Genomic DNA, 12,079 nt, shown 5'->3' with positions numbered 1-12,079 from the left:
AAGACATGTAAGAAAAATGAACAGCACAGTATGAACTAGTTCCTGAGGGATCCCTGTGCACGTGGCTGTCCACACATAGTGACAGTTCCTGTGCACAGACCATAAACTAAGTAAGCCTCACAAGCCGCTACCGTGGCATCAGCCTGGTGAGGACACCATGGATGCACAATGAATGGCACAGCGCTCTCCTCTCTCCATTTCACACCACAAACATCCATTGGGGCATCACCCTTTGGGATGAGGTTTGTTCAGCTGCTTGAATCTACCATTCATAACTAATTGCAATTTGTTGTCCTATGCTAATAATTTCAAATCCCAATAAAGGTGTTACTTTAGGATGTTTGACAACTAGATCAGATCAGCTCAATGGCCATTGTGGGAGACTTGGTCACTGAGTGATCATGGTCAGAATTCCTAAAGGAACATCATGTAACTTATACAGATAAGATCAGAAGCTAAAGGAAGTGATTAGTTAAAGGGGAAAGAAAAGGATTTGAGAAAAAATTAAAAAGAAAAGAGACTGGGAATACAATGTAGGTAGACTCAGAGAAGTAGTAGTTATTTATTAAAGGAAATGGGAGCAAGTGATGCTATCACAATGTAGCCAGGCCATGGAAGAAAGAAAACAACTTGTAATTGCTGTCCACAAATGGAAAAGAACAACATAGTGCCTTCTGTTTCATAATCAATCTCATGCTCTTGTCATCTCCTCCTATCATTCTTCTATTCAAATGGAGACACATCGGTGGACAGTCAAACCCCAGAGATAGTTAATTGAATACTTGAATGCTACCCATGAATATTTCAGTTGGCAGGTTTTGATGACGGTATATCCTACCTGATTGTTCCACCCTTGAAGCATGTATAAATTTCACTGACTCTGGGGATTGAAGAGTTCATCATAGGCTGCTAAGTTTTGAGGATAGGATATAGAGAAACTGTCTTTTTCAAGTCTTCACATCTCCAGTAATTGTCTTATATATATTACATATGTGCCTATCAGCATAGGATACTATGAACAATGATTTAAGAAAACACTTTTATATATTACCTTGTTTGCTCCTAATGAAAGCCCTGTGAGGTAGTTTGGCAAAGCTACTATCACTATTATATTGATTACAATACTCAAGTTCACAATATGGCATGACTGCAACCAGCAGGGGAAAGATCCGGGAAGAATACTCAGGTCTATGTATGCCTTTCATTCCTGTTTTGACAGTGTACTGTCTGTTCTTTGGAACACTTTTCTCTATGAATACTAAGACATTTTAAAAAATTAATATACCAGCAGGGCTGCATATTAGTTGTAGCAAGGACCGAGTATAGAAGGAGCTTACAGCTGTTCCATGACCAACATGGAAATACTAATTATTTTTGTATGAATGTGTCATAACCGAAAGTAATATCTTTCTATAGAAAATCACAGAAAACTAATACTCATAGCTCACGATGGAATGCAGCAATTATGATGAATTCCAAAACAGAAATAAGCAAGAGTTGGGGGTTCAAATTTGCTAGATTTAGAGAATGATTTTTGCTAGTTTTCAATGACACTTGCTACTTACTATACCCAGTCTGCTGAGGAACCGAACTTCTGTTAGTCTTTTATCTACTGACTAGTAGCTACTGACACTATGTCAAAGGAAAGTTTCCAAGGGAACTTATTAGAGATGTATATCAAACAAGATGCATAGAGTGCTGAAGGACACTACAGGATATGAGTATAGCAAGAAAAAAAATGTAGAAGGGTATCACTTTAAGAACAAACAATGTATATAAACTAGGTAGCATTCAATGGTGAACTGCTGGGAAGCCTTTAAAAAAAAGTTCACATTTGGTGTCTGATGTTGATAATAGTAAGCATTTTTCCTTGAAAGTAGAAACTCCTGTTTTGTCTTATTAAAGGGTTGTTGGGGCTGTGTATATCTTCTCCTGCGCTCTTTCATGCATGTGCAGTTTTATTAAGAAATAACTTAGTATTAACAAATTAGCTCGTATTTTGTTAACAAATAAAACAAGAAAAAAACCCTGCATTGGCCACACCTTTTCCTGTTTTAAGAATGTCTGAAGCAGTTTCTTTCTCTCTCTCTCTCTCTCTCTCTCTCTCTCTCTCTCTCTCTCTCTCTTTCTCTATCTCTATGTGTGTGTGTTTGGTAAAAGTTTGGATGTGTTTGAAAATGGCTTTGTAAGTTTTATAACCCAGAAAAAATTAAAATGTGCATCTGTTGTTAATCTCTTAAAAGTGTAAAACCGAGGGTCACTTTTTCGCTTCTTTGGCACTAGAAAATTTGATGTTTACTTAAGCAGAATAGACTCTTTGGGGCTTTCCAAAAGTAATTATTCTAGAAAGTTGAATTCTGCCCGTAATCCAACCCACTTGTGTCCAATCATATGTTTGAATTGCTGTGGAACTTGGCTGTGTGTTTCTAATTAGCAACTTCATTCTTAAAACAACAAAAAATAACAACAACAAAACCAGAAACAAAAATCAACAAGCAAACCCTATTCTGTAAGTAAAAGGAGCTATGACCGACCGCAAGGACTGCCTATGAGATTTCATGCCTCAAGTTGCAGCAGGTGACTGAATAATGGAGACTCAGATACGGAGCTCACGTGATTTGAACCGGAATAAATTCTGACCATCTAGCAACATATGGCCAGGAATGACCGTGCATCTGCTTTTGATGACCTGGCTCATGTCTGGAGGTCTGGGGTTGCTGGAGAAGTAGACTGAAACTGTTAAGAACTTAATTGTAAGTCAGGTGACTAAGGATTGGCCTGCTGCTCGAGGCCATGGGTTTTAGACCTTCTTGGCCTCTACTTAAATTAACTGTGTGGAACTTCCTCTCTGTGTCTCAGTTTCTTCTTGGCAAAATGAAGAAATTTTACTTGACCGGTGTTTCCCAATGTCTTTTAGCAGTTGAACCTCTTTTTTTACAATGAAATCATATATAAAGCCCTGATGTAGAAAACAGAAATGCAGAGATGTTTGCCTGTTACTGAGGGAGGGAAAACCAGAGCCCCAACGACTCAGCCTGCCTTTCGTGTTCTCCGTGGCCTTGGAGGGAGTTCACGAAACTCTTGGTTTCTACAGAAGACAATTTGAAGATGTCTCAAGTAATTTATTAGGGCCTAAACGTTCAAAAATTTTAAAACTTTCTGACCATCTACACCTTACACATACAATGACACAAGCAAGGGGTACTTTGCTTTCAAATAGCAGCAGCATTTTTGCTCAGCCTGGTACTTTAAAGAAGCTATTTCCAACCATTTGTGGAAAAGGAATATTTTTAATTCACTGGAGTCAGGGGAAGTGTCTCCTGAGAGTTCTCATAGTGTTGTCCCAGCACTGGTGTGAGCTGACACGTGACTCAACAATTGTAAGTAACTCCGCCCCTTCCCTACCCCAACCCCCAAAGGAGTTTGAAAATTAGGAGAAAGGGCGCTCTCAATGAGTATAAGGGGGAGGGGCACTAGTCTCCTTATCTCCTTTCTGGAACTCTGCCACACTGTGAAGATAAGAATGGAGAAAGGTGCATGGTGGCAGGAACGGGCTTAGGAAGGCAGTTTTTGCATTCTACAAGTAGACAATAATCTGAAGTTGCACAATCCCAGTTTAAAGATAAAGAATTTTAAAATGCTACGTTCCAGTGATTCTCATTTGATGAATCCTATGCAGATAGTCCCTCTCTGCATTCATTTGCAGTGTCTTTACTTTGTGTTTCCCTTGTGCGATTCCAGGATACGGTCTAACGTACACTCCTGGCATGACGCTCGCATTGCCCTCAGTTATAGTGTCTTCTGTCGGCCCATCTGCATTCAGAGTCATGCAAATATGCTGAAGAATGTTGTGCCTGCAGAGAGAAATCAAAGTTTTCATACTCTCAGACATAAAAAAATTCCTTTTGGCCTGTGGAGAAATGCTTCATGTATCATGAATGAACTGTTGAGCACCAGGAATGCAACACAGCTACCAACTGGTTGATTGTCTTTGATGATCAAAATGAAGAGGATTTCCCCTTTCAAGGAGCCCCGTTTATATGCCGGGGCAAAGCATTTGTAGTTCCTGAAGGTCTTGTTCAATTGCAACTCAACTGTGAATTGGAGGGAAATTGTATTGCTGCTTCCTAGAAAGAGCATGGTTTATTCATAGGTTTTGAGTCCTGCCTGGTATGGTATGCATTAAAGAGAGTTCAGCAAAGCAGACAATAGTGGAGGAAGAGCTGCATTTTTATAGTAAACAGTTTTTGTTAAATAGCCCAAACCTTCCCCCATTTCTGCTCTGCTTGTGTTTTACTACTAGCCAAAGCCCTGTTTAAAATGCTGGTGGCCAATGTTTATTTTACGGGGGTTGCACTGTAGTATGCAAAGTGGTTATTAAGTAGTATGGTGATGAATCACTTGGAGAGCCCCATAACGTTTTTACTGGCTTGTTTTGTTCTGTGTTCCTATTCATAGGATATCAATAACGAGAGTGACAGCTGACATTTCTCTTGCTAAGAGGTCTGTCCTAAATAATCCCAGCAAGAGAGCAATAATTGAACGTTCGAACACTCGGTCCAGCTTAGGTAAGGTTTTCAAATGTCATACTTCTCCATGCTGTGCTTTCTGACTGCCATGACATGTTGCTTTTGGGAATGGCTTTTCCAATTTGCTCCCCATTCTGAATGGGGAAGAGCTGATTAACTAAAGAGAATGCTGTCCACGGGAAAGAAGGGAGCAGAGTCCTGCAGCAGCCAGAGCCTCCGCTCTTAGCTCTAGTCAATTAGCTAATTAGTAGTCTGGTGGGGAGAACCCTCAGGGGGCTCTCCTAGTCTGTTACTGCCTGACCGCGGGAAGCCACTCATCTCCACTTTGTCCAAGGTTCTCAGTGCAGCTAATGTTATGTGTCATACCTGAGTCACCACTGACAGGACAGGAAATGACATGTCAGCCTTCTCAGGTCTTTAGAAGAAAGCTGGATCACCGTGTTCTTAGTGTTGCTTCTGATGCTAGCTGGTAGCACCCAGAATGGTCACATCTTTAAATGCACACAGTAAGCACCATTAATAACATGAAGGGAGTTTAAACATCAGCAGATACCTTTCCTGGAACAACGGTTAGAAAGCATCCTGAAATTCACCATGATGGAGACACAACAAATGCCATTATGTGGTTAGCTCCATCAAGCCGTATATGAACAGGGCTGTGGAAGGTGAAATCACCACCCACAGAAGTAAGTCCGTGCTGCTGGTGAATCACAACATTCATCTCAAAAGCCTGTTTGTGGTTTCCATTGCATGCCAAGAGTGGTGTGGTCCACTTATAACTTTCTAGGAGTCTCTTTTGCATTCATAGCTGAAAGCAACTTGTTTTACTGTCCTTTTCCTCATGGGCAGGGTAGGAACGATAGGGGTCTTCGGTGCCCCTACATTTTTTAAACTACTGAAATGAGCTCTATAGATGATTGGAAACTTAAAAACAAAAATTCAAGACAAATTGCTTGCCCCATCAAAAATTCACTGAAGGCTGTGCCTTGACCCCGAGCCAAGAACTGTGCAGGTTGGCAAGAGGCTACAAAGTATAATCTCTGTATTCCTGGCATGGGATTGGCACGTGCCAGGAATGTTTGTTGGATGGCTGCTTTGTGAAAGAATGCTAAACATACCAAATGGGATAGTTGTCAGCGCTTGTGAGGACAAGATCCCAGACATCAGTGGGTTTTGGTTTTTAGTCCTGTATTTAGAGCTTTTCACATACAGAGCAAAACAGTCTGAAAGGCACAGGGTTTTGACCTTGAGGAGATGAAAATGGCAGAGTTGATGATGGTGAATCAGGTTAGCAACTGTCGAAAGTATCATGGATGAGAAGCATGCCACATTAGATGGAAGATTTCCCAAACCAGCCCCTGTTCTCTGTTCTCTTGTCTTCCATTCTCTTCTCACTCCGCACAGTGACTTTGACTTTTAAGCACTCCTTCCTCTGATGTATAATGAGAAGCTGAAGGACACTTAAAAGCATGAGCTAGGTTGCCTGACTCTAACCATATGCACCAGCCAAGGGTTTCATGAATCATCTTTGAAGTCATTTGGGTGGTCTAGTCAGCTATTGTCAGAGTCAGTGAGTGTGTGGGGTAGAGTTAGTGTAAATGCTGAGAAAGAAAAAGGCTGGATGTCAGTTCACTGGTTTGGCCCTTTACTCTGTAAATTCATATACCACAACCACTGGAGTTAATTTAATGGTAATATCTTATAATAACCCCTCCGTGAGCCACTTATGTCTGTTTGCCTGCTTGTTCATGGTGCCCATTTGTAGATTCCTTCATCCAATGTTTAGTGAACTCTCGTTCTGTGCCGTGCATTATGCCAGATTTAAGAAGTGCAAAAATGACTAAGACAAAGTATCTTACCCATGAACAAACAGAAAGAGGAAAGAGACGGTTAAAATACTGTTTGATGATAGAATCATGAGCAAAGAGCCAGGGGTATTTAAAAAAAAAAAAAGGATAGAGAGTAAGAGGGCCTGAGAAGATGTCACAGAGGTTATATTTGAGCTGGTTCTTCAAGGCTGACAAGAATGGACATCAGCATAAAAAAAAAAAAAAAAACACAACGTGTGGATGAGAAACAACTAATTTTGTACAGAGCATGCATAGAAAAAGGGAGTGGGTGGCATGGTTTGAGAGCAACAGAAGAAACTGAAAAAGCAGATTGAGACCAGTACGTTAGGGCCGTGCTAAAGAGATCTCCAAAATAGATTCCATGAAATGTTAACTTTTTTTTTGAAATGTTACTTTTAAAAGATAGGGAATAGTTGCTACATCCAAGATGTTTTCCGTGGTCAAAAAAATTTGAAATTATGAATTAAACAATTGGCATTTTTCTTCAGTGCAAGACTTCTTAGAGCCATTAAGATACAAAGGGTAATGCATGTTTGAAATCCCAAGATAAACTATTATGGTATGCAGCATTTCCCCTTGCAGAAAACCCTCTTCTTTCCCCCATAGGATAGCTTAAGGGATTAGTGTCCCAGGGTACTCTGGGAAATGTCGCTAGGAGCCCTAGGGAGCTTTTGAAGTCGTTCAAGCATTTGGATAGGAGAAAGATCACAGGTGATAGAAATGCTGGAGAGAGGCGGGTCCAGATCAGTCATAGTCAGGTTACAGAAGTGTTCATTGGGATCTCTCCAGCATCCTAGTCCATACTTCTCAGAGCTTCATTTGTCTGGAAAAAGCTCATGACGAAACTTCCATTGGAATCCTTCTGAGACTCAGCCAAGGTAGTCAAGACTGTCAGATTTGATTAAAGTTTTTTTTTTAAGAAAATGAGCTATGTTGGTAACTATACCTTTCTCTTCTTCACACATATAACTTATGTATTGCATTCTATCTACATATTATCCAAATATTGGTCCCACTCCATTATATTCGTGTGGCCCCCTGCAGCCTCCTGGTTTGCTCTGCCCAAGCACCTCTCTGCGCATGCCAGAGTGCCCATGGACCATGGTTAAGCAGTAGGTGTGCTTGCCCTCAGGGCTTGTCAGAAACCACACTCCCTCAATGCTGGTGCAGAGTAAATAAGGCCGTTATTTCTGAGTTATTTGCACAGAGACTTACAGGTTCTCTGTACAAGAGCAGTCCAGTTTGCATTACTGCCTTTTTCCTACTTCAGAAAACATTGTATTCAGATGTGAAGCTTTAAACAATATAGACTTGTTCTAGTATAGTCCTGGCCAGAAGTTACATTAAACCAGTGGCAGTTTAATGAAAACAACAAATGGAGAGCATACCCCAACCACCTGAGGCTGAAATTTACTGCAATAAAAATCGACTTTATTTTTCAAACTTCTCTCATAAGAAAAATCTCTCTTTCTGTAAAACTGTTTCTGACATGTGAGAAAAGGGACAGGTATGGTATTATTACTAACAAATCTAGAATGTGATTTCAGAAGAATTTTGCAAATAAGCCCAATTGTCTAAATTCTTTACACTGATATCTTGGAAGCCAGTCACCTTTCAAAGCAACATGAAATATTTCAGACCATTGGATTAGGTAATATGAAAAATGATAGCTATGTTGACTCGTTAAATTAATACTTCTAGTACAGATCATACATTAAACGTCAATGATGTTGTGGAAAATAAGAATTTTATGCTATTATCCAAAGCCCAAGAAAGTAGAGTTGCCTGATAGTCTTGAACACTCAAGATCCCACACACCCTGTCAATCTGTTTGGTTATGGAAGGGAGAGCTTTTCAGTGGGTGACATGAACTCGAATTTATGCTGGACAAGCAAAATAAATAATGGATTCTGGTATAAGCCCCGTTCAATGAGGATATTTAGAGCAACGTCACCTTCTCCTGGGCCATCTTTGAAGTAATTTAAATTAGGTAGCTGTGTCTACTCTGTGTAATTTGGACATGATTACAACGTTGCTAAGTCACACCTATAGCCAAAAAATAAAAATAAGTAAAAAGCAAAACAAGATCATCTCTTTGAAAATTAAATAGCCTAATTCAGACTTTGGACATGACCCAATCAATCACATGACTTATAAAATAGATATTAAAAAGTTCTCAGAAGGCCACATTATGATTTTCTAGATAATCTGTTTTGCTTTTAGAAATAGCTGGATTGCTTTAGATATTGACAATAACGAGAGTTTTCATTTGACCAGATTCACGCATAGATTCGGGTAAGTTGGCTATTACAGCCAGCCAAATAGATTTGCATCTGGATACATTGCAATATTTTAATCTAATTGGTCTTAGTGTTTTAAATAATACTAAAGGTAGTTATGTCTTAGACCACTGGCCCTAATGCTTGAATTAAGACTTAGCAAAGTGCTAGTTATGAGAGTAGACTCAGAATGTTTGACCTGGGGTACAAAAGTGTGCACATCAGGAAAATTGTAGGACTTTTAAAAAACATATCCATAAAATATTAATACTTAAGTAGATGGCTGATAGAAATATTTAAGGGTAATTTGTTTTCTAAATGTGGTTTCAAGTTCTACAGTTAAAATAAAAGTTCTTTAGACAAAGCAACAATTAAAAATAACATAGCTATATAAAGAGCTAAAGACTCGGCTGAGTGTAAGAAACAAATCAAAAGGGCCATCTTAATTTCTTTTCATCAACTGTTTGGCTTTATGAAAAACTCAACCCATCTTTCCTTAGAAAAGATCTTAAGTTAGATAGGAATATGTAAATTCAAAATGTTCTGTTTTTTAGTGTAGACAAACATATCTGAAAGGGGTACTATCCTTTAAAAATATAAGAACCACTTAATAAAAATAACCATGACCTGTTATTTATGATATCTCCTTTTAGCGGAAGTACAAAGTGAAATTGAACGAATCTTTGAGTTGGCAAGATCTTTGCAACTGGTGGTTCTTGATGCAGACACCATCAATCACCCAGCACAACTTATAAAGACTTCTTTAGCACCAATTATTGTTCATGTAAAAGTCTCATCTCCAAAGGTAAGTTAGCTCATTTCTATCTTAAGGATCAGAAGCTCATTTTTTTTTTTTTTTTTTGTTCTGTGATTTTTTTGTTAGTGGGCAAGGAGACTGTCTTGTTGAGACCTTTTTTAATTAGCACAGATTTTAATTCCCACAGTTTGTACAGGGTCTAGAAATTCTGAGATAGCAAATAAAAAAATAGCACATTCCTTCAAAAATCTCACGTCTGTTGTGGTTCCCTAACCAGGCAGTTATGCAAGAGCATAATAGAAGCAGAAAATTAAGAAAGGTAAGGAAAAGTGAACTCTGGCTTTTCAGATACTAGCTTTTACCTTGGTATGTTTCTTGGGTAATAATGATTCTTGTGTCACCAGTTGAGAGAGAATATAGTTCAAGAAAAAAGGTATCTATATTTATCATATATAAAGTCAGACATCACCGTATAAAGTCTCTTATGGAAACATTATAGACCCTTACGTTTGTGCTTAGGTTGGGTTCTTCAAGGAACATAGTTATTCTGTGATTAAGCCCAATGGGATATAGTCCATGTATCTTCATGCCACCAGGGAAGAAAAAAGTAAAAAGTGCGACAGTTTCAAATTGGTCACTTTTGATTTGGGTGTTCTTTCATTTTTAAAAAGTGATGATGTTCTAGAAAATGAATACGAAATGGATTGCCTTGGGAGGTACCACCCTAATAATCAGTTTCTTGTCAGTGCCTCCACGACTGTATTTTAGTACTTAAATGCCAACTCAGCGTCCAACCAGAACAGTAATGTCTCTTCGCACCAGTGGAAAGTGCCTAAAGAAGCTGTGGCCGTCCTCTACCCTTCTGACGCCCTCAGCCTTCCCTCTCTGGCTCTGGTTCTGTGCAGGATGAGCTTGACCAAACCAGGACGTTTGGGGAATCATTAGAATGGACTAAAATTGTCTTGACTACCTGGAGGTCTCTTTGACCCAGAACTGAAGGGGATTCAAGCACCCTTCACTGCAGTGGAATAGATTTCAACCCTTCTCACCCCCTGCCCCAGTCACCATGGGGCTCACAAATGTAGGAACTAGAGCCCTTGTGGACATATGTGCCAAGGTATCATAGAACCTCATACACTAGTACTATTTTGGGGGCAGGGACCTGTTTCAGCCAAAAAAAAAAAAAAAAATTAAGGAAGAGGAGAATATATAGCAAAATGCAGTTACAGCAGTTCCCAAAAGACAGATATATCACTGGTTTGTATGTGACAATATACCAGTGCAAATGTTTTGCTTAGATTTCTATCATGAAATTATCTCATTAATGTAAAAGTAAACTGGAATGCCTCGATAAGTATCAGCGACAAAAAGGACCAAATATATAAATGACTCTGATATTTATCTGACATTGAGATAGTGAACTACAATATTACTCAACTGAATTTGGACATAAATGACCTAGTACAGAGCTGTTCTTCCACTTTCGCAATTTGAAATCTCTGGGTAAAATCTAGGGCAGGAACTCAAGATCCCACCGAGACCTCACATGGCACGAGAATCGGATGAACACATCAAATCCACTATAACTGAAAGCCAGTGTAAGACGATGATGTCCTTGCAGAGTTTATATATATATTATATTTCCTCTCTATTAATATGCAGTGCTACACAGACTATAAAAAAGGGCCTTGGTTTATCTGGTTTCCTATTATTGACAGTGTTATCAGATTCATGTCTTCTTCTATCAGGTTTTACAGCGGTTGATTAAATCTAGAGGAAAGTCCCAAAGTAAACACTTAAATGTGCAACTGGTGGCAGCTGATAAACTGGCACAGTGTCCCCCAGTAAGTACAATCATTTTTTTTTTTGTCCTCATCATTCTCGACTAGTTAGGAGAGGGTGGTAACTTTTATTTCATATTAGCACTGTCGTTTTTATTCTAGAATGATGGTGATATTGGTATGTTGTCATAAACTTAAAGAATCTCTTGGGACACACTGAAGCTGTGTGTGGGCTACACGCAGGCCTCCAGACCTGGGTGGGGTCTGCTACGTCATAAGTCAGGAACTTAATGTCTGGTGCCCAGTGTCCTTACTGCTGCCTTGATAACCTCGCAAACACTCAACAAGGTACTTAATTCAGTCATGTGGACACTTTGATGAAAAGAAAAGAAAAAGGAAACATACTGGTTTGACATCCCTCAACTTTTAGGCAGAAAAGATTATGCCATTGAAGGTTGAGAATTTGTTGGAACTAGAACAGCCCTGTGGTTATAGCAGATGAAGAGGTCAGGGTTAAGTACGGTGAAAAGCCATGGTATAGCAACTTGTTTCCTCATGCCATTGCCAGAAAACAGCTGCTGAGTTGGAAGCCAGGCAGATGGTGGGAGGTGAGCCGGTGGGGCAAGGTAAGTGCTATCACGTGGGTCACCAACAGCTGATCAGTGTACACCTGGGCAGCTAACTTACTAATTCTGTGCCTGTGTTTCTCTAAAGAAAACTGATTTGATTCACTACATTTTTTCATGTATTTGCATAAGGAGCATTTATGCTCTGTGGAAACATAAAATCCAATTCAGATGTTTAGAGAGGCAACACAGCATAGCTGTTAAAAGTATAGACTCTGGAGCCAGACTGCCTGGGTTTGAATCCACACTAATCCACA

General features: G+C 39.4%; 1 protein-coding gene across 7 annotated transcripts in view; it reads left to right on the top strand.

Annotated features, from left to right (window-relative positions):
- CACNB4 (calcium voltage-gated channel auxiliary subunit beta 4) overlaps positions 1-12,079 on the top strand; it is a 224,347-nt gene that overhangs the window by 191,052 nt on the left and 21,216 nt on the right. For 6 of the 7 annotated variants that reach the window (XM_019737459.2, XM_019737460.2, XM_074336365.1 and 3 more), the window contains 3 exons: positions 4,459-4,568; positions 9,312-9,463; positions 11,164-11,259. In XM_019737459.2, coding sequence (XP_019593018.1) covers positions 4,459-4,568; positions 9,312-9,463; positions 11,164-11,259 — 358 coding nt within the window. The remainder of the gene's footprint in view (positions 1-4,458; positions 4,569-9,311; positions 9,464-11,163; positions 11,260-12,079) is intronic. The other variant, XM_019737461.2, reaches the window with a different exon arrangement.

Source organism: Rhinolophus sinicus, linkage group LG01 (genome assembly GCF_036562045.2).
Source record: "Rhinolophus sinicus isolate RSC01 linkage group LG01, ASM3656204v1, whole genome shotgun sequence".
In the NCBI taxonomy this organism is placed as follows: domain Eukaryota; kingdom Metazoa; phylum Chordata; class Mammalia; order Chiroptera; family Rhinolophidae; genus Rhinolophus; species Rhinolophus sinicus.
This window is presented reverse-complemented; position numbering and strand designations above follow the sequence as displayed.